This window comes from Opisthocomus hoazin, chromosome 7 (genome assembly GCF_030867145.1).
Source record: "Opisthocomus hoazin isolate bOpiHoa1 chromosome 7, bOpiHoa1.hap1, whole genome shotgun sequence".
Lineage (NCBI taxonomy): Eukaryota > Metazoa > Chordata > Aves > Opisthocomiformes > Opisthocomidae > Opisthocomus > Opisthocomus hoazin.
The window spans coordinates 27580130-27603982 of record NC_134420.1 but is presented as its reverse complement, the minus strand read 5'-3'; the positions used below and the strand labels follow the sequence as shown (position 1 = coordinate 27603982).

Genomic DNA, 23853 nt, shown 5'->3' with positions numbered 1-23853 from the left:
GAAAGGAGTAAGCCGGCTATGTCCTAACCCAGGACATCTAGCAGGGACTGCAATCTCACTGTCCAGGAAGAGAAAACCTGAAACTCCTTAACGGAGCTTTCAGCTTGAAGACCATGAGGTACTCAGGAGCCACAGGGAGTGAAAGAAAGGTATCAAGCCAGGTTTTGCAGTCAGCAGCTAGAGGATCTGAAAGAGCTGATGTTATCTGCCAGTGCGTCCAGCATTCCTGATGATATACTTAGAAGAAAATCTGACATTTCATCTTTGGAACTGGTACTCCAAATGCTTCTTAGAGGGGGGACTGAATATTACACCACCATGTGATCAATAGCAGTAGGGACTGAGCATTACACCCCCATGCTATCAGCGGTTATGCAGCAGTCAGTCATCACCAACCCATAAGGTCTCAAGGATGGGAAAGGAAGTTTGAGCAGGCCTCCTTCACATTTCTCAACTCCGACACACCAGTGTTTTAATCATCTCACTAAAAATCTCAGGTGAGATCAGTGTTGTCCCTACAAACCAGCTTTAACCTAAACTTGCACACATCCAAGGTAATTTACAGAGCCAGTATGACCTCAGCCAAGGCTCCGGTGATTTAGCAAGAGACCAACTATGCACAATAGTATCCTGGTAATCTAATAAAAGCAGATATCTTCTGCAACCACACCACCATTTGACAAATCAGTTGTTGCCCACAGAAAAAGCCTCGGCAAAACACCTTCACAGCTGTGGGAAGGCTGAACAAACCAACAGCCATAATGATGATACAGCAGGATGGTACAAGTGTTGTACAAGAGAAACAGGCATAGTGAACTTTTGTGGAAGATAATGGGATGGAGTCTTTCAAAGATCCAAACAGCAATCCAAGAACACGGTCAGACCGCAGAGGCATAGGCATGTCGCAGACCAATGCCTACAGAAAAATAATTATCATGCAAACAAAGGCAGTATAAAAAATACACATTAGAAGTGCAACATAAAATGACTGAAAAAAGTGCCACTTTTTGCACAGGTGGTAAGGAAGAACTGACCTCCTGAGGCATGTTCCCATTCTACGCACTCCTACACAAAACAGAATGAGACAGTCTGGAAACAAATAGGCTATTTGACCATGTTCTTCACATACACACCATCAGAAATATAAATGCTTTTATGGATAATCCCTGGAAGAAAACTCTACCCTTAGTATCCCCAGAAGAGGACTCCAAACAGCATCTCAAACTTGGTTAAGATGCCACTATTCAAAATAACCACTGCGACATTTAGGCAGTCATTCCACGTCTGCCTAAAGGTCCATCTATGCAAGTATTTGGTATTCTGTAGCAGATAAAGAAGAAAATGGTGTAAACAAGAAGAAAAATACATAGTAACATTTCTGCAATTTACTATCCCAAGCTCCAACAGTTAGCTGCTCAGAAGCTTCCTGAGCTGGGTATGTCTACCCTGATGGCCTTCAGCCAATTCTTCTTACAGCTGTTTGCCCAGTCACCCCGGGCTGCATCAAGAGAAGTGTGGCCAGCAAGCCGAGGGAGGTGATTCTGCCCCTTTACTCCACTCTCGTGAGACCCCACCTGGAGTACTGCGTCCAGCTCTGGAGCCCCCAACAGAAGAAGGACATGGATGTGTTGGAGAGGGTCCAGAGGAGGGCCACGAAGATCATCAAAGTGCTGGAGCACCTCTCCTACAAGGAGAGGCTGAGGGAGTTGGGGCTGTTCAGCCTGGAGAAGAGAAGGCTCCAGGGTGACCTTAGAGCAGCCTTCCAGTACCTGAAGGGGCCTACAGGAAGGACAGAGAGGGACTTTTCACACGGGTGTGTAGTGATAGGACAAGGGGGAACGGCTCTGAACTAAAAGAGGGCAGATTTAGATTAGATATTAGGAAGAAATTCTTCACCATAAGGGTGGTGAGGCACTGGCACAGGTTGCCCAGAGAAGCTGTGGATGCCCCCTTCCTGGCAGTGTTCAAGGCCTGGCTGGATGGAGCTCTGAGCAACCTGGTCTATAGTGGAACATGTCCCTGCAGGGGAGTTGGAATTAGATGATCTTCAAGGTCCCTTGCAACCCAAACCATTCTATGATTCTATGATTTAAAGTCATCAATAGTTCACAGGAGAAGAAAACCTATTCTTACAGAGATGTGACATTACTGTTTACTTATAAATGCAAGAATGAAGGCTGCTTAAGAGCAGATTAAGGCTAGGAGGTCCACAGGAGACCCCCAGTTCTACCTTATGGTGGAAACAGTACCTCCAGATGCCAAACGAAGTTAGCTTGTAGCCAGCAAGATCGTAAGTGAAAGATGTTGCAGCACTGGGGAGGAGGTGAGGGCAGTAACACCGGAGGAGGACAGACTGGTGTGGCTGGAAGCCATGCATTTCAGCAAGGAGGCAGCAGAGAACTGAAGATAGCAAGGTAGAGAAAGGACAACCCAGTGGCAGAAAGCACACCAGCACCATCCCAAGCAACAGCTGAAGAGACACAATGTTCACCTGAGTTCTCAGTTAAAACAGTTACAGCCTCACTAGGTGAAGCAAAAGCTGAATTAACTCCAAAGGCCAGAGATGTCCGACTTACAGGAAATGTATCCAGTACCTTGCTACTTTAGGAAAACACTAATCTGAACCATCAGGCAAAGTGGGGCATACCTCTGCTACTAAAGATTCAGGTGCAAAATAGCACTGCATTACCAGAAAATGAGGATCACACTAGAATTAAAAAAAAAAAGTGGAAAGTTAGAAACTACAGTGAGCTACATCCTCAATAAAGACTAATGAAGAATTGTGAAGTGGATAGGAGGTAAGCATCGCCCAATTTTTTTTTTTTTTTTTTTTTTGTCATTGTTGTTGTAAGCTTGCAAGCAATCTAAAGCAGCAGGCCTCCCAAACTGAAATCTTGGTTGACAGGCTACAGAAATGCTGAGGAAGTTAAGTTTTCAGACACAGATAAACTTGCAAGAAGGGGCTTGAAAGAAGGTTCCTGCAGAGGTGTAACCTTGTATATATTCAGATGCAGAAACAAACAGCCCCTAGCCTGGTGGTCAGGAGATGCAGCTCAGTTTACCTGACAGAAGCAATGTCAGTGTTACAGGGGTCTGCGGTACAAAGTCTTGCTGGGAAAGAGGAAAAATAGAAGATCATCCCTAATAAAATAGTATTAGTACTTGCACCACCTGCTTCAAAGCAGTTGGCTACAGCAGCTTGAATTTGCACCGAGTATGTTGAAAGAAATCCAGTCAACTTTGCAACAGAGAGGTTCAGGATACGAGGCCCACATTGTGAGCAGGTACCGGGAACAGTTATTTCAAGATCAGGGAAAGTGCATTAAAAACCTCTTGCTAGAACGGAAGCACCTCATCACTTTACATTCAAAGCTTCACATAAATATTGCCATCATAGCGATGTGGTATAAAGCAACTGCTTGCAAAAACGTAAGTCTGACTTGGTCTTTAGCGTCAGGTCGGCCAGAGATGCAAGTGAAGCTGTAAAAAAAATATAGGAGGGCAAAAATTTGTTTAAGAAAGGAGATTCAACTACAGCCACAAATGAAGAGCTCACCTTTCCAGTACGGTCCCAGTGACAAAACTCACCCTAATCCAGTACTCAGTCTCCAGAAAGAGTTTGTAACCTTTCAATAAAGGGTAAGAAGCCAAGAGATGAAAGCAAAACACGAAAACCTCCTGCTTTTTAGTACTGTATCTATACAGGGCAGAGATGAAGAAGAATTTAAGGCTATGGAGTGGCTACAGATAGCTCTAAGAAGTCTTGGGTTTCTTTTAAGGGAGAGCCATCCATTTTGGGAATGTATCCAGTTCGGGACTTCCAGAGTTCACAGAAGTAGCACACCAAGTGTCATGTATGGCTGGAATCTGTTTTCCAGAAGGACCAAATACTTTCAGACTGGTGACAGCGGATTGTTATTATGCACTGATAACATTCACCATACAGAAGCACATTAAAGTCAGCTGGCTATAACAAGAGCTAGCTTTTTCTGATCATTTTGTAGGGACCTAAGAATGCAAGGAATGAGCTTTGCCTTTCAGCAGAATATAGACCAGCTGTCAATTACAATTCTAAGTTACCTAATGAAGTCCAACGTATTGAGAAAGACACCTGAAATGAGATACAAACACACACCTCCCCAAAATCAGTCACGGTGAAATACAGAATTACCAGAGGAGCATACGGATATTTATTAGGAAAAAGAACAGAAACCCTGAAGAACCTGCAATACTCTTTAGGAATCAGAACCCAGTAGCACAGGTAACAGAAGTAGAAAAGACGATCTAGTGCAAAACCTCTGGACTCTTGCCACATGCATTTTATTTATGTTTTGATTACCAAGTCCGTAGACAAACCGAATACCCGAAAGGCTACCCTTTCTGTGGGGATGAGAGTTCCCATTTGTGTTGCTGTATCGGTCCTTGCCCCAAACGACAGATCCCGCTTCTCATTTCTGCGCAACAAGAAACAAGAGAGGCCAGGGCCTGGAGAGCAGCACAACAGATAAGGGAGGGTCAGTGTTGACCCCTCATCCAGAGGGATGCTGCACAGCAGAGACCTCACGCAGAACATGAATGTTCCAAAGGAGAACAGATGTGCAGCAACAGATATGGTAAGATTTTTATTATGACATGTAAATTACAGACATTTCTATAGAACTGAAGCAGAGTACTGGTAATCTAAGGAATAACAAAAAGATGAGGTAAATTGTAGCTAAAAACAAGCTCTGTTTGCACCTGGTTTGCAAAAGAAGTCTCCAGACAGGAATGCTATACTGTATCACTTTCTGCATAGCATAATGATATGCCTACCTACAATTTAACAGAACTTGCTATATTTCAACACATTTTTACAAGCACGTGCGTATGCACATTTGGTGAAGTGCCAACGAACAGGCTCAGATTCCATTCATTCAACTGCACATGCAACACTGCCAGGGAATTCCTTACACACTGCACTAGCTGCACATGTGTTTTCATAGGTACAGCTTCCTTAAAAACAGAGTATTTTAAAAAACTAATCACATAGAAGTATAGAATGGGTAAAAAATGCCAGACCTTATTTAAAATGTCACAATTCTGTTAAACAGCTTAAAGTTTCAATATACACACACATACAGGGTCAACTCCTCACTTCTCGGCTTTCAGAGACGACACAGCAGAAGACAGATCTCTAAGCCAACATCCACAAACCCTTGAGCCACAGGGGACACTGAGGATTTTAATGTGTATAAGCAGTACTGTTACTACAAAACATAGGAAGAAAACACACTTTATTAATACTTGCCTCCATTTGCTCCTCTCTGACTCCCATTATGTCAAAATGTATTACAGCTTCTAAGATACACTTACCAAATCAGAAAAGCATTCTTAACACCACCCAGGATTAATCAATAAGCCCACTCACCCAAATATTATGCTCAACATTGTAAGCTTCCCTCAATCAAGCTCATCCTAATTACAAAGCTAACCGACACCACAAAACCAAGCGGCCTGTGAAACCAGCTGCAGCGGCTGAGAGCCGGGGGGGCCGCACGGCCAAGTCACCGCAACGTTTCCAAACGTCGATGTTATTTCAGGCAGTGAGGCAAGCGCAGCTTCGACGCTCACCGCGCACAGCCCCTCGCTCCGGCAGCAGGGACACCGACAGACACCAGACAGTGTGAGCGGCCGTCCTCAGGCAGGTCAGGAGTCCTGCCTGCCACGAACAGCATCGTTCTGCCCTGGTGCGGTTCTCCTCATTGCTACCTCAAAATGCAGAAGCAGTTTGTTAGGACGCAATCCCAAGCTGTTTCAGAGAAAGGCAAAACACGGGGTGTGGGAAGGTTAGTACTGCATGACAGGCAGCATCTCCGACTCCTGCTCCTTCTCTCCTCTTTCCCTGGTGCTATTTTCAACACCCCCAAGGCTTTTTTTGATATTCATTGGTGGTACTGGTTTTCAAACAGCGTGAAGAAAGCTATTTTTAGTTTAATAACTCATTTTATGATGGGCATATGGACTATTTCCAATACTTCCTGTAACATTTAGTTTTCCTTAATGTCATTATTATTGCCTGACTGTGCAATGTGTACACATGATATGTATATACACATAAATACGAATGTTTCATCACTTTTTGAAAACAAAAGTCTAAATTCTCCAGCCCTCTAATTATTAGAACAGTAATGATTAAAAAAATCCCACCAAAACAAAAAACACCAACACTTTTTTTCTGATTTAAGTTCAACGGGGTGAATTCCAGAATGATCAGGAGAATTTAGTAAGAAGAATATAAGAGTCACTTATAGAGACTGAAATGTATCATAGTATGGATTAACAACAAAAATCGTGCCTTTAGTCTCAAGTCAATTCCAAGACATTTAAGTAAGTCACTCCACCAGAATTAAATCAAATTCTAAAAGTGAAACAAGCTTTTAGGCTAATTCGGCACTTTTTTTTTTTACGTCCCTGATAGTTTCATCTGCATTCAGGATCCACAGAAAAGTGTTAAGTGTAGTCAAAAGAGACACCTACAGGCACAGTTTTCAGGGTTCTCCAAAGTGTTACTTGCAAGGGAAAATACTTTGTTAATTAGTCCACATCTAAGGCACAAAGCAGTACAGTACCCAGTTCAGCACTGTAAGTGTTGCACACGATTAAGGAGTTAAACAGTAAGCACACTTGTATCCCTCAGTTACACCATTTAAAAAATTGTTTATTTTTCTTATTCATTTTTTTTTCCCTACAGAATTTGTTGTGAAAAACAGACAAACTGAGTTCCCTTTCTCTACAAGGAGCCACCAACTAGCAATAATTATTTTCCTCGCAACAAATTCCTGAAAAAAAACATAAAAGCAATTATCACCATTTCCTCAGCAGAGAAGTCTATCGGGGATTTTTACCGCTTTGAGAGATAAGAAGGGCTTGGTGCAATGGAACTCAACCTGCTAAAAGTGACAAGAGACTAAAATACACATTGTAGGAGGAGGACAGCACTGTTTGCATCACCCAGTCTTTTCCCTGGGCCAGAGAGAGACCGTTCCCTGTAGAGCCTCTTAAAAGCCCTGATCTTTAGCCTCAGCAATAGAGCACCCACCAATTGCCTTAAACCAGATCTGCAAAAGAGACTTTCACTTGGTGACAGCAATCCAATACCATCTTTAATGTAATATTCAGTTTATTTTACACTGAAAGTGATGAGCAATATATTGCAGCTTTTGTGCTAACAGAAGGTGTTTAATGGTCCGGAGACTAGCGCAAGGGCTCTTGTTTTGGGCATCTACAAAAGCTTACACTACGAATAGGTTGTTAGCAGAGACAGGCAGTGAGTTTCTTTGTATTAAAGAAAATGTAACCTACTCCCCCATCCAGCTGCGGCAGCGACCCTGGATGTTTGCAGGGATGACAAATTTGTGGTTCTTCGGCCCAGGTTTCAAAGGTACCAAGTCAGTCATCTGCCTCATTGATCCAGCCACCTAGCGTGTAGAACATCAAGACTCCAGACACAATTAGATCCCAGAGTTAGTCCTGAAACTATAGACACAATATATACAGAGTATCTGAGGTGTGGAAGAGGCTACTTCTGCTGTAGTTTACATTCAGAAAACAAAACCCAAAGCACCTAGTTCACATTTATATAACTTTACACATTTCTTCTCCTGGACTTTATGGGTTTACAAACTATCAACACAACAAATACTGCACAGAAGCACTCTGGCAGTGAGGTTCACAGCAAGCAAGCATGCTTCCAATACTTCTTTCTGGAAGAGGCTAATTCAGTCTTGCCAGGCGTGAGAAAGCACTCTCTGCTAGAACTTGCCAGATCACTTACTGCTATGCGTAATCCATGACTCGACTGCTAAACTTTCTTAAACTGGTTTTCATCCTTAAAAGCAACTATGACAACATGGTCTGTTACTCCATATGCTGACAGCTGATATGCAAAGTCATTTTGCAAGGCTGTTCTGCAGGCGACTAGTGATGTTTTACTGGTGGCTCCTCATACCTCATCGCAGCCTCAAAATTCTCCTAAAGGGTGAAGTAGTCCTAGGACTGCATCCTGTAGCTTTGTAGGACACCTGTCAAGCGTTTCTCTCTAAGCATTCTGCTCAGTTTCTTCAAACTAATCCAGGCAAAATTTCACTGAGAAAATGCAAGAGATGATGAAAAAGATGGGGGGGGGGGGGAAGGGACCCAAACCACAGAAGCAGGATGCTTCTTAAAAGAGAAAACAAACCACCCACATTTAAAAATAAGCACCCTTCCCAATTGTTCTATGGCTCTTACATGCTCTGTTGACTGTATTCGGGGTTCATCTATTCTATTTATTGAAAAATTAATAAAAACTAATTCAGCTTGAATCATCTGTCAGCTCCCTACAGTGTCTGACAACTGCTCCTTTAGTAAATGGCTGACAGAACTTTCTTCACTTCATCCAAGGGAAACTTTCTTCAGAGATGAAAATGAAGAGCTCACTTTGAACCAAAGAACCTTATGCTACAACTTTATGTGAAAGATGACTTCGGTGCATCAAAACAAGTCCAAAATACTTGAAGCCATTTTGTCAAGTCCAAGAAATACAGGGGGATTTCAAGTGTGTCAAGCTGAACCTGGCTCAGATGATGGAAACACATTAATTTACCTTGAAAGAGATCACAAAAGGTCAAAATAACTGCCAGATTCAGTTAGTCTCCAAGTTAAGCTCAGGAAAGCGAACCTTGTCATATCTGTGCAAGAAAAGTAAGACGATGATGTCCCCTTCCTCATCGAGTTTGTCTGCATTCCAACCTCCTCTATGAAATGCAAATATTCCCACCTGCCAACTCAGATGTGCGGAGTATTCACCGGGGCACGGGAGGGAGGAAACGCAAGTGACAGGGCAGAGATTCAGGGGCAAAGGGCTCCCAGGTAGGTGCAGCTGAGTATCTGCAGGGGATGGATTTGCCATGGGGTGGGGAAGGGAACTGGCCATTTGTAGCAGGAGGTCACGGTAACAGCTGAGGCACAAGCACAGTGGTCAGCATCAGGTCTGCTGCGGAATGCCGCCCGCTATCTTCTTACCAAGAAAGCAGAAGAAAGCTGTAAAACCCACCTGCCTAGGAAATGGTGAAGGAACATTTCTGGGTTTGGCATCACATCCCATTCCTTTCTTGTGTTCACAAATCACGCCAGAGAAGTGAGAACATGATAGATCCCAAGTCTACACATGACAGCTATCAGTTTAGAATGCACCTGAAAGCTTAGGGTTAGACAGTAGCTCAGGATGAAACTACCATGACCAAGCAACTTCAGGAACACCACACACCGAGCTCAGGAAACTTATCAGAAGTAGTCAGCTACATAGATCTTAACTGCAGAAACCTATACTTTCTTAAAGTATAGCAGAATCAAATGTTGCAGAATCAAATTAAAGCTTTGGACACTAGCTCTTCAACAGTATTAAAGGTTTAAAAGAATGTATTCCGGTTAAACGATCATTTGTGAGAATACATTGGAAAAAATTTTATTTTTTTCCAGTCCAAACAATTTCTTTGGAGCTAGTGTTATCACTTGGGTGTATGCAATACTAACAGCCACCAATTTTAAATCAGAAAATGGGAATTTAATTTAAAAACAGCTTTTGATTGTATAGTAACTGACAACAAATTCAAAATCTCCCGTGTTACATTCATATGCACTTACCTACAAGTAAGTAGGTACTTACACTTGCAAGTAGAAACACTACTTAGCTACAACTGCTTTTTCTTGCCTCCCACAGCTCATGCACAACTCCACCATGCATCCTATGAAGCCACCAGCTAATGACGTACACCTATACCAAATTCTTTTGACAGCCTCCCTACAGGCAAGCTCTCTTTAAAGTGTTTTCCCTGGTCAACTGGTTTTCACTACATTCTTCATATTGCAGCCCCTAGGAAATGAGTTTCTACGGCAAAGTTCTTCTCAAGTCTGCTCAGAACATACCTATGGGCAGCAGTGCAATAACTGAAGCTTTTCTGCTCGCAGATCCATGGCTCTTGAACCAACTGCTGGCACAGAGCACCTGAGATGTCTTGGACCACAGTCGTTATTAAGTACAGCAAATCAGGGAACAGCCTCACTACATGGCACTCGAATAATTGTCTCCGTTCACAGAGAATTTTTCTTTCTGATCCTCCACAAACTTTTGGAGATGTTTAACAATGTAACACAACAGACACTTTAAAAAGATGCTGGAACAGTGACATTAGCGTGAACTAAACTAGACCGAGAATTTTGTATAGCAACCCTAGTAGTCAGTGTTTGTGTACAAAAACTTGATTGAAAGATCAAATACGTTTCCATAAAACCTACATTGTTCCATGCAAAGGTGGTCCATGATGACTGAAGAGGAAATTCAAAATTTTTTCTTCTTCAGTCTGTGGCCTATGCTCCATTTCTTAGTGAACACAAAGCAGAATTTCCATTTCATGGCAAATCCTACACCACCTAAGTATTCTGCAAAAAATTCAGCTTTACAACATGCTTGAAGATACACTGGAAAGTCTTTTAAGTCTTTAACTACTTGTAATTAATCCACTAATTTTCACTGCTCAGAGCCACAAGTTCAGAACATCTGGCCTTCCTGTAACATCAGTACAGCCAGGTTAACGTGCATACACCCACAAAAACATCAGATCCGGGCCAGCTGGCGTTTAGCATTCAGAAAGACATAGCAGTACTTCCCTTATGATGGTGGTTATGCAACTTGCATTTTGTACACAGACATCACTCCTAATATTTCCTAAGGGCACAAGCAAATACTCTTCTGAACAGAATGAACATACCTGACCCTCAACAGCCCTCTCGTGATTTGTGGCAGAGGGCACCCATCCGTTCGCTAGGATGAGCAGGACTGATCAGTGAAAACATGGAAGGAACAGAAAACACGCACAACCCACACAATTCAAAGAACTGAAATTAGTTAAACAGCCGTTCTTCCTTAAAGTCATTAAGGGTCATTACTCAGGAGAAGCAAGCTCGCGTCAATTTGAAAGACAATTTCAGGGCCACCATAGAGAAATTTAAAGCTGCCTTAGGAGCCTGCAAGGGAAACACCCAAGCAGTCAGAGCTTTAGCTCTAAAGAGTCACCCACCTTATACATGGCAACGTCTGAACAGACTGCAGAGACCACGTGAGCCTGAATACAAGAAAATTCTGCCCAGCTAAAACCTAGCAGGATCTGCAAGTGCGACTCAGGCTTGCCTGATTATGCAGACTGTCCTAATCCTTCAGCATATGCCACAGTGAACGAGGTATGCATTTCAGTAGCTCAGCGTTGTCAAAAGAAATGTTCTGAAAACCCAACGTGAGTCATCTCATTTCAGAACGGTTTAGGAAAGAAAGCAGAAAAATGTTTGGGTGAGGCCTAACAGTAATTGTGTATTACAGGCTGCTCTACTTAGGTACGTGTACCTACTTTTTTAATCGGCAAAAATCCCCCAGCAGGTATCATGTAAGCGCTGAAAGCTCAAAGCAGTAGATTTATCTGTCTTGTCAGCACCATACTTAATTCCTAAGGAGGAAGAGATTTCCAAACTGGTACAGAAAGAGCTATGACCACTTTCAGGAAGCTTGTCACTTCATGCTTAAGTGTTTGATTCCAGAACCAGATATTTGTAGATGCTTCTATTGGTTACACTTTTACTTAGCACAACAACTTCACAGAGCATAGTAAGAAACGTGACTGCATACGCCCACGTATGCAAACAAGCACCCAGCTGCTGCAGTGAACCACCAAACAGACCACCTTGCTGCAGCTCCTGCGTGTCTTTGCAGTAAGCTGCTGTGCTCACGCAGGTCACCCGAGCAGTGACACCTACGCTGCTCAATTTACACCGTGACTGTACTGACTGGTGCAGCGCAGGTGCGTCCAGACACCTCAGCGACATCCTCACGTGCAGGTTACTAAGGAACAATGACAATTACTTCCAAAGCAGAAGATAGGACTTGATGTCATCTTTGATTGAAGAAGGAATGCTCTCTACCACCTAAACACACACATCGAAAGGAAGTCTCCTCTGTCTAGAAAACAATTTCATATGCCATCTTACGTTGGACGCTAAAAATCAGAGACAGCAGCATTTACATCAACAGAATTGTATGGCCTCTGTCTTTCAGTAAGCTAATAAAACAGTTACCATTAAGCAAGTTGAAGTCCTTGAGTCTTTTAGTCGTCCTTACATACACAAAGCAGCCTCTTACAACTTAGTACAGGGCCATTTGTGGAGGCCTGACTTACAGATTATGCTTTACAGTAAAGCGGTGCCACTAACCAACTTACTAAAAGCTTCCACTAACCAACTTACTAAAAGCTTTAACAAACTCCAGCCAAAATAATACATGTATGACCTCTGAAAGAGAGCAGCTCTTACAATTATCTGCATTAAGTACACAAATCATTTTAGGAAATTCTAAGCAAGACAAGGGAGAGTGAGACAGAAGCATAATCTCAAAGGTTTCTTCACCCAACATCATTATGCTGAGAAACCTGCTTTACAGTACACAACTCCCACTCCTGCTTATCAAAAACCTCTACACACAAGGCTACACTTCTCACTTTATCTTGACATAACTCTGCACAAACTAATAACCTTGCATGAAATCTGGCTTAATAAAAAAGAGATATAGATTACAAGAGGAATTCTTGTGTATTGTGGTTATACTTTATTCTGATTGGAAAAATCATTTGTCAGCGTGAGACTTGAGGAAGCTTTCTCCTAACTGACCCCATACAAACACCCATTTTACTTTCGTGACTGAACACTTAAGTTGCTCCCTTATTTTTGCATTACAGCCATTTACTAAACACTTACTGAAGAAACAATCCCTCATACAGGTTTTTAAACACAGTAACTCATTTCCTATATTCCTATGACTACACACACTTGTCACCCCAAAAAAGCTTACAGCTCTAAACTGATCTTTGAATAGTTTATCCAAACAAAACAAAAAAAAAAAAAAGGAGGAGGAAGGGGAAACTACGCACACTAAATTTGTGTACTTGGTAATACAATGAGTAGCATAAAGAACATGTTTTTAACAACTCTGAGTTACAAAGAAACCACCCTTCTGGCTGAGGAAGCCCATGAAATCAAACTTGCTTCAAGCTGAGGGAATGTTCAGATGAAGTAATGGCTACATGTTTTTCTCCTTATTATGATTTTAGACAGCTACTATGGGGATATGTGGTATTTTGGTTTTAACCTGGTAAACTGTTCTTATGGAAGACGAACAGTTTTATAAGTGCTTATTCTGGAATTAAGCTCTACTGTTCCCAGAAGTCAAATCCGAACGTGTGCAAAACTAACCTGCAAGGCTTTTACCACTTCTGTCTGCAACATTTACACTGTGCACAAGAGCTAACCTTTTTCAAAATTAAAGCAGTATATATTAGCATGTATGAATTTAATGTGCAAATGCATTTATAAGCATGCCTGTGAAGTTTAGGAAGAAGTTTTCAACTCACTTATTTCATTAGCAACCTGGTCCAGTTTCTCTTTTGACCTACTGATTAGAGCCACTTTCATTCCACGTCTTGCTAACTGCAACAAAACAAAACAGGAGACATAAGAACAATCATACACTGCTTTCAAGTTAGTATTCTAATGAAATGAATCGCATGATTTGTTGATCACAACAATATATGACCAGCAAGTCTGAAAAAATTACAATTTTAAATAGTGACATGAAGGGGTAAACCAGGACAAATACTTCCATGCTTCTTCTTGAGTCCCTTCACAGCAAACTTATTCTCTTCTCAGCTGTCCAATACAGGTGTATAGGCACATTTATAAAATAGAAAAATCAACAGCAGGTATTTTACAGAACTTTCACAACACCCTCGCAAGTCAGAGCAAAAAAGTTATTACCCATAATTAAGTTCAATATGCCAAGTAAAGATATCAGCAGTCACTTGAACAACCATGTTGCAAGATGACCCCAGTACTCCATACTTGCTTCCTTCAGTCAGGCTCCACTCATACTTTGTAGTAATCATAGGTTAATTTTCTCATGCAGTTCTTTTAGGGAAGCTGTGTAACTTCAGCTGTGGCCCGAGCATATCCTGGTCATCAAATCAGACCCACCGCTGCAGGTTTGTAACACGATTTAACAACTCAATTTAAAAGTGTCTGCAAAAAGACAGCTACATATCTGAAATATTCTGCAATGAAACCAAAGTTTGTGACTACTGTAAGTCCCTGTTCCAATGAAAAGTAAAAACAATACATCCACAGTTCATAGTGACACTGCCTGTCAGACATAACACCTGCAGATGAAAACAGGTAAGTTCTCACTGCTCCTATAAAACTCCTTCACTGACTTAGGAAGCAGATGAGAAGGGGGTCTTCAAGGAAATCTTAAAAAAAAAACAAAAACAACCACAAAAACCACACCACAGCGTGGTACAGTGACAACCTAAAGTGATTTAATCTCATCTACCTTTCTAGCTGAAGTAGGCAAACCAAGAAAGCTTCATTCATAAAGAAGCATGACAAAGTTCACCAGTGGACTCCGTACTTCACTCCGACTTGTGATCTCTAAGCAGGAGAAATCTCGTATTAGCTCTCTCTTGAGCTTAGAGTGAGGTGTGATGAAACCAAAGACACTCACACTAGGAACTGCTAGCATACTGCCACCAAGTTCAGGCTGACAGGTAACTTAGCCTTCTGCTCAAGGAAATGATTTAGTATTATGAGGACAACTGTCTAAAAGGGATGAACACTTCCATCTCCAGATAAGCACCTGGCTCACTGGAATAAACATCTCAAAGCCAAGCAGTAGGCTCGAAGAGCGGGGGGATGGGGGGAATAACATAGCATTCTCTCATTCCACAGGATCAAGGCAGCGAAGGCAAACACTTTGCCTAAAAGTACCTCAGACTGTGACACCAAGGACAACCTGACAGTAATCTACTCAGAGTCTGAAATAGCTGTGGTCCCTTCGGCCAAAAAAAGGCCCAGAGATGTTCCTCATGGGTACAAGCTCCAAATCACTGATGCGCAGTTTGCTTTCTTTCAGTAGTCATAACCGATAACCTCTGGGCTCCCAGATTGCTGAAGTAGGTACCTGAGCTTTATGGAAAAGTATCCAGCTGTATTTGTCTCCAAAGCTGGGGAAGCCATGACAACACACACAGCTAGTGGAACCTCAACACGTTTAGAAAACTTCCACCACAAGAGTGAGCCTGAGAGAAACTGCTGCTATGTAGACACTAAAGGGACACACTCTGAGAAGCACATCCGAAATCTGGAAATGGAAACTCATTTACAAGAGGAATTCTCCGAGTACAGAGCACATACAACGGCCAAGGGAAGACCCTATAAGTAGGAACGAGTATCACTTCAGTAATCAAACTTGGAAAAAATACAGTGCTCGGCAGAAAGTTCAGTTTGAGTTTGATGAAACCAGATCTCTGGTTTCTGCTGAGCACTCTGAGTTCACCGATGAGTTGAAAGGAACTGCAATAGTCCAAAGAGCAATAATGATCCTCTGATATCCCAGTAACTAATTATGTTTCTACTTAAGGAACAAGGAAGACCCAGTTGCTTTGTAGATAACCTGCTATTATACTTGGATCTTTGGTCAGTGTCATCAGGGTCATGAAGGTTATCAGGAGTAGTCAGCATGGATTCACCAAGGGGAAATCATGCCTGACCAATCTAATAGCTTTCTACGATGACATGACTGGCTGGGTAGACGAAGGGAGAGCCGTGGATGTTGTCTACCTTGACTTCAGCAAGGCTTTCGACACAGTCTCCCATGATATCCTCCTAGGGAAGCTCAGGAAGTGTGGGCTGGATGAGTGGTCGGTGAAGTGGATTGAGAACTGGCTGAATGGCAGAGCTCAGAGGGTTGTCATCAGTGGCTCTGAGTCTAGTTGCAGGCTGGTAACAAGTGGTGTCCCCCAGGGGTCAGTACTGGGCCCAGTCTTGTTTAACTTCTTCATCAACGACCTGGATGAAGAGTTGGAATGTACCCTCAGCAAGTTTGCTGATGACACCAAACTGGGAGCTGTGGTAGATACACCGGAAGGCTGTGCTGCCATTCAGCGTGACCTGGACAGGCTGGAAAGTTGGGCAGAGAGGAACCTGATGAGGTTCAACAAAGGCAAATGCAGGGTCCTGCACCTGGGGAGGAACAACCCCATGCATCAGTACAGGCTTAGGGTGGATCTGCTGGAGAGCAGCTCTGTGGAGAGGGACCTGGGTGTCCTGGTGGACGACAGGTTAAACATGAGCCAGCAGTGTGCCCTGGCTGCCAAGAAGGCCAATGGGATCCTGGGGTGCATCAAGAAGAGTGTGGCCAGCAGGACGAGGGAGGTTCTCCTTCCCCTCTACACTGCCGTAGTGAGGCCTCATCTGCAGTACTCTGTCCAGTTCTGGGCTCCCCACTTCAAGAAAGATGAAGAGCTACTGGAGAGAGTCCAGCGGAGGGCTACAAGGATGGTGAGGGTACTGAAGCATCTCCCCTACGAGGAGAGGCTGAGGGAGCTGGGCTTGTTCAGTCTGAAGAAGAGAAGGCTGTGAGGGGACCAAATAAATGCTTATAAATATCTGAAGGGTGAGTGTCAGGAGGATGGGGCCAAGCTCTTTTCAGTAGTGCCCAGAGACAGGATAAGGGGCAATGGGCACAAACTGAGGCACAGGAAGTTCCGTCTGAACATGAGGAAGAACTTCTTTCCTCTGAGGGTGACGGAGCACTGGAACAGGCTGCCCAGGGAGGTTGTGGAGTCTCCTTCTCTGGAGATGTTCAAGACCCGCCTGGACAAGGTCCTGTGCAGCCTGCTGTAGGTGACCCTGCTTTGGCAGGAGGGTTGGACTAGATGACCCACAGAGGTCCCTTCCAACCCCTACCATTCTGTGATTCTGTGAAAAGGCTGAATAAGAAGACCCTAAAAACTAATCACAAAAACCCACCTAGAACAGAAAACATTGGGAAGATGCTCTTGTAGCCTAAGGATTGATGCAAACGAGAACTACCATTCTAATGCAGTTGGTGGACATAGGTGTCTACTTTACTTAAATCCCATGTTATTAACTACCACTTTTTCCACTTTGGCAGCAAAACACAGCTGCTGTTAAAGCCCTTCCTCTGCAAGATGGAAAGGAATGTCATTGACAGCCCACCGAAGCAGAGTTAAAGCTCTTGTCAGAGTAGGTATAGCAAGAGGATCTACAACAAGCAATACTAAGCAGACATGCATAGCAGAGTATTGCAGAGTACACAATGGGATCACAACCTCTAGTTTATCATTAGCATACAAATACACCTGAGATTAACTCCTGTTTTGCAAACAGCAGGCTGCAAAAAAGGGGCAACAAATAGCAACTCCCGACCATATCCTTTAAAAAAAAAAAAAAAGGATAAAAAGAAAGTGAGCTGCTTTGGAATCAGAGACTGGGTGAGCATTACCCAAGCAGAGAACAAAACTTGCATTTACTACAGCACTACCTTTTGTGAAGGGGTGGTCTAGTGATGAAAAGGACATCAGTGCTGAGCAAGGAATAAAGATCTTAATACTGCAAGCATGAAAAGCGTAAAAACAGTTCTTTGCTTCGAAAAGAAGGAAAGTAACCAACAGAGCAGAGTATAACCAGAGAATCCACAAACATTCTTCCATCACTTACTGGTGACCACGTCAAACTTCCGAAGAGGCGTTTCTCAACACACCTTTACATTTCTTACAAACTCCTCCAAGGCAAAGGAAGTAATCTGAATGATTATAATCATAGCCATCAGTGCCCAGGCAGCTGTATGCAGCTGCATGCCAGTAGAACTTATAGTAACATGATGGGAATTTCTAGTAGAAAGTCAAGCCTCCACTGGCAGTCTTATGAAGACATCTCTAGAGTTAATTGAAAGACTGAGAAGCCTTTTCAGGTATTCCACATTTCACCCTGCATTCACCCTTGACGTCATCAAGTATTCTTCACCCATGTAAACTGTCTAAGGGTGGATATGTGTTTTATTCTAAATAAATACATAACAATAATAAAAATTTCACTGGGATATTTGGCATGTACAAGATATCAGCTCTATGCCAGAATCAGGCACTACTGGCATGAGGCTTAATTCCCTCTGCAGCCAACTCCCCCTGTCTTGACACAGTAGGACTAGGCACTACCTTTTGCAAATCAGAAGGGAATCTGGGGGCTAGGGCTGCAGGTGACAGGGCACACAGGGATGGAAGAGAAATCTGAAAGGTGAGGACTACCCATAAAGAAGAACACGACTTTCCCTGTGGGCTCTGCAAAATAAAAAATTCCAGAAAAAGGGAATCTTTCACTGCTGATCTCCTCACACAAAAGTCATGCTGCTATGTCAAAGAACACCGAAATGAGTACAGACAGGCTCACTTTGGTACTGATGCTGGAGTTGAAAGTTATTTTTGCTGTAAATTGTTGTAGTCAGCACTATTTGTCATGATGTTCTCTAGGCTTCTAGGCTAAATTGCCCCATACTAACAGGAACTTTCTGTCTTAAACAATACATTCCAGTACCATATTTGCAGTCCACATATCCACCAAGAGCAAAAGTACAGTAAGAGATAGAGGTAAAACCCAGCTTCAGAGACTTCACAAACTATAGGGAATAACTGGAACACACTGCAGGCAGCTAGAAATGCCATTTAGTCAGTGCCTGGAAATACCAACGGGAAATACCAAGGGTTGAGAAAGTTAGAATAATTGTAAAAACTAAAAAAGTTAAAAACAAAAACTGAAGGACAAGGTAAGGGCTGAAAATAGAATTCACAAATAAAGGAAACAAAAGGGGATACGACATTTGGCTGGTCACCTGAGGGAGGCAAGGCAAAAGACCTCCTTCTCCACAGATACCTATGTTAAGACAAGGTGAGGAGATATGACCTGCTGTTTGACAGAATTGAGACAGCATGACATCTTGCCAAGGATCAAGATACACTTCCAAGTGATAAGAAATCTTACCTCTTCTGCATAGGCTTTTCCAATCCCATCAGTAGCTCCTGTGACCACTGGAAAAAAAAAAATAGAAAAAGACATACTTTAGTTGCTTCACAGAAATAACTGCCATGAGTGTTCAACAGCAGGCCATTGAAGTACTCATTCCAGCCAAGAGACACATCAAAGTTTCTGGAATAGGTGTACAGCTTATTAAATCTCTTTGGGAGCTTGCACTAAAGTCTTCTCATATGTAAGAAAGGAGAGGAAGAGAAGGGGTTATAAGCCCAACATTTCTTTTAAGAACTACATGTTCAGCACCCCTTCTCCTGCCAGTCCTCTGGCCCACTACACTTCTTCAGAAGCTTTGCAGACTAAGAGAGATTTCTATGACATCCAACTAAAAAAGCTCAGTTATGACTACTAAACCAGCTCTCAACTTAGTTTTACATATATATTAAAATAAAAAGTATCTTAAAGCCTGTAAGCACCCAATAAAACAAACATTTTAGGACATGGGCAACAGGTCTGTGTTAGTGACTCTTCAGTAGATTTCAGATCCCCGTGACCATTGTGCTTACCAGCAGCAAGCGTGAGTGACCAATGCAGCCATCAGTTGCAAGCTGGGCTGCTAGAGCTTAAACTTCTTCACCCGTGGGTGACTGGGATCTGTGTCAAGCTGCAAGTCTTTCCAGGATTCTTTTCCACATGCTGAGAAGCTCCGAGTGACTCAACACGCCATTAGTTTGACTGATTATTCCAGGGCTCTCACCACACCAGTAGCTGATCATCTCAGTTTGCTCACTAAATAGCAATTCCTCCATGCACAATCTGCTTCTCCAACTACTTTTTAAGCAAGCACATTCAGCGCCATGTCCTTTATCTCTCAGCTCTTCCTTCTCAAACTCAACGCCTACACCTCAACATCCTACTCATTTAGCTCTCCACTCATTCATCCGTCTCTGCTCTCACTCTCCAAGTGGCTACAGAATATACTGTATTTTTCCGTTTGTCCTCGTGTCAGATCAGAACAGCTTGGTTTGTGCTTCCACTGCTTATCCCACATAAAAGGGCTTGTTTAATGTTTCAGAAAACTGAACTGAGAGTGTTGGCACAACTCTCAGGTCAACCAACCTCTACCTGAGTGAAGCTCACAGCAGACACAGGTGTTGTCCGGCACTGGGATTCAGCAATAACTTCCCTTCAGGGCACCAGAAGGAGATGTGTTTGCAGACGATTTGATTAGTCACCGCTTGCAGATCACCCGTAACAGCTGGCATGCAAACGGCAGCCAGAATATTTCTGTTTGAGTAATAACAGCTAGGAAATGCTGTAACCATTTCAATTTCTGTGCCTGCTAGCTATAAATAAGTGGATGTAACAACAAGTGATGGAGCTGCCAGCGAAGGTCCTATTTGAGCCTGAATGGCCAGCCAACAGTGCAGTAACAGGCTAAGAATGAAAGATGCAGCCATGCCCCTCACTCTAGCTAGATTTACAGATGACGGTACCTACACACACATTTACCCCTTCCCTGGTTTCAAGGTTTATTTCCAAGATGCCATAGCTCCAGTGTAATAACGGTACGCAGGGCCGTACCGTTAGCATACTAACACATACTGCACATACAGGATGCTCCAGGTAGTAAACAGAGTTCCAGCTGCTGCACCTTCAGCCCCAGTGAATTTTATTGGGAAAGCCAAGTGTCTGTGTCGCATCATTTTGCCACTTCCTACCCAGCCACAATTAGGGAAGTATGAGTAACAGTTTTGTTACAGAAACAAATCCACATATAGAAAGGCCAAGCAAGAGTCCAAATGACTAAAAAAGCAGACCTTGGGGAAGAAATCACGAATACATTCTCAGGAATCTACTTGCCTGCAGCTGAACCTGTATCAACATCGTGACCCATTTAGCCAGACAGCATTACAGTCTTGGGGGACGGCACCACACCTTTAGTTCAAGGACTAACAAGCTTCAGTTTCAGCCTTGCTCATCTTGGGTTTCACATTATGCATTATCACACAATTCATTATTGCATAAGCAAAACAATGAAACAAACAAGAGCACAGTGAAAACCTACACCGGTACCACTCCCCGTTAGGCTTACAACAGTAGTCGGACATGTTCTAAGTTGACCCAACCTGGAAAACATTCAACTGCAGTGACCTGGTGAAAGAGGTTTTTTCTTTCATTATACTTCGTGATGTACCTAAAGAATAGCCATTCACTATAACACTTACAGATCGTTTCTCCTCCTTCCAATGGAAAATTCATGGACTTAATGGTTTTATTCCCAGATAACAAGCTCAGCATTTTAAAATGCTGTTTTCTGACACTGCAAGTTGTTCAGCTTCTAGCAACGACAGCTGAGAGTGCATGCTCCGTAAGGCAGGACTCCAAAAAAGCATCTGTAGCACTTTAAAGGCTTAGTAAAGTGCAAGTACAATTTCAGTCAAGGATATTTACCTCATTTATTGAATCCATTGCTTAGGTAAATTGTAATAGAATTGGCTGGAGCACAAGACTTAAGAAGCTGAAGATCAGGGATTTCCAACTGAAGTACAAGTAACAGAACGTTTCCTCCCTTTTTAGGCTCTACTTCAAATTAAAATAACCTGTAGTCCAGAGGTTCAAGTACCTTGTGGAACAGAACTTGAGAAATTTAAACAAATCTAATACAGATAAATGATGAAAAGCATTACAAAATCCCATCAGGAAAAAAAAAGTGCTTGAGCCATCACCTACATAAACAGGCACCTAGCTGATACACATTACTGTTTTGCTTCTGCTGCAGGTAAAGACATAGGCAGCACAATAAAGTACGCAGCTAATTTTCTCAACAACAGGGGAAATCCTCTTCTCACACGAAGGCACTAATACCATCATTTTATTAGTGGCTCCACTTTGAGAAGGACAATTTTGTCTCCTGCTCTGTGCTCCCACACCATCTTGAAGAACAAAGACATGACAAGGACTGCTTTCCAATATATAGCCTAAACCTCACCAACTTTCAAGGCCACACTTCTCTTCCTAAGCCACTTCAAGAGAAACTGCCTGGCTCAGCTCTCACCCATTCTAAGCAAATGGATTTCCCATCAATGGCTGCACTCACGCAGGGGCCACCGAGGCTGGAACCAGAGGACCGCGATGGCAAACACTAACACAGACCTGTCCTGCTGCTGACCAGTAGCACCCAGTTCAGTCAGGGAGCTGTGGCTATTGCCCATTTTACAGGATCCTAGTGAGAAGTTTGGTGTGTCTGAAAAGCTGCCCAGACAGACACAACCGCCAGAGCAGAGAGCAATATTCAGACCCTATGTTGAAAAAGCAAGGAAAATAGGTGCGGTAAAGGCAACTGACTGAACCAACGTCACAAATGCCAAGATTCACCTCCTCCAGCTTCCACCATTTTGGATTACCTAAAGTGATATGGCAAAGGGGAGAGCAATTAAAAAAAAAAAAAAAAGGCTTTAGTAAGACCTGCGCATTAGCAAGGCATTTTTGAGTTCCATGCTGATTATGTTTCCATTCCAGAGCCAAGTGTTGTAGTTTTAACCACTCCAAAGCTGTGCCAGTTTAACTAAATTTCCACTCTGCACTTGATGTGCTGAAACTAGTTTAACTCCAAGTGTGGATTAAGCTTTTAAATTCTGTCTCTTCTACAGATTGCCTTCTAGCAAAAGTTACAAACTTCCTGCAGTTGGCAGAGCTTAAAGAAGGCAAAGCAAGTATGGAAGGAATAAGTTATTGTCTGTACAAGAAAGTTGCACTAGCTCATAAGTGTGATTATAGACATTTACTCAGTAGTCAGACTAACTGTAGTAGCTTCCCACTTCAGCCATCTGCCGTCTCCAGAAGAGAAGCAAGAAGAGTGCCCAGGCAACTCGTATATGAGCCCACCAAATAAAAAAGTTTGCCTGAATGGAAGCTTGTATTGAAGCACTGCCTCATTTCAGGCAAAGCAGTCAACGTCCCTCTTCCCCTGACTTTCAGAGCTGTAGAGGAAAAGGGGAAGAAAAATAAGGAAAGGTATCCAGTAACATGACATATTCTGAAAACAGCTCACTCTTAATAAATCAATACATGCACTCCCATTGGGCTAGAGATGTTCTACGCCAGGCAGTTACCACTACTTGGAGAGTTCAACAGGTCTGGACACAAGATATTTCACACAATAATTAGACAGCAGCCAGAACAGATTCCCATCTCAAGACATGCTTTTTGAAACTAGCATATGTATAAATACCGAGCTGACACGTGCAAGACAACTTCCTTTCTCAGTTCTGAAAAACCTGCCCAACGACTCCAGTTCCGAGTCACAGTGTCCACCCAGCCTAGCCCTAGTGAGTCCCGCACACCAAAGGAACATCTTCGTCTTCTGTGCAATGACACTTGCTTGACTGGGTAAGACTGGCATAATCACTAACAGGTTACAGAGGTATCCCAGCTTTCCTTTCAGTTGTGCATGAACAGTCTTGTATTCCAACTGACCCTACACTGTTCAAAACGTTAGGCAAGAAGCGGGAAAGCTGGTAACACACATCACCATTCACGCTAGCCACTGGTGTACACCACTTAAGTGTAAGTGACTTTAAACACACCAATGCTTTGGATACAGCCTTACTCAAGTGCAAGTGTGCAAAGAGAAACTTCCAATGTGGTATCAAGGTCTCCAAGCAAAGAAAGCAGTACTGGGCATCATCTGCGCACACCACTGGACAAAGTTATGTCGTACGTAGGCTGTAGATATTTCAACTGCCACTGCATATATACACAAGTCATCTGCACAAGAACTCAGATCAGCAGTTAAATTTTTAACTATACTATTATCCTTAACACATCATGCAATCAGCTCCATAATCACCAAAATCTCCACCTAAGGACAGTATAGCATCTTTACCCTAAAGACTGCTAGAATTTTGCTTCCTA

The 23853-nt window shown here is 42.8% G+C and overlaps 1 protein-coding gene across 1 annotated transcript in view; it reads right to left on the bottom strand.

Moving 5' to 3' along the window:
• The window catches only part of HSD17B12 (hydroxysteroid 17-beta dehydrogenase 12), a 97318-nt gene that overhangs the window by 38450 nt on the left and 35015 nt on the right, over positions 1-23853 (bottom strand). The window contains exons 2-3 of the mRNA XM_075427451.1: positions 18949-18995; positions 13470-13545 (exon numbers count right to left, since the gene is read on the bottom strand). Of these exons, the coding sequence (XP_075283566.1) occupies positions 13470-13545; positions 18949-18995 (123 nt within the window). The remainder of the gene's footprint in view (positions 1-13469; positions 13546-18948; positions 18996-23853) is intronic.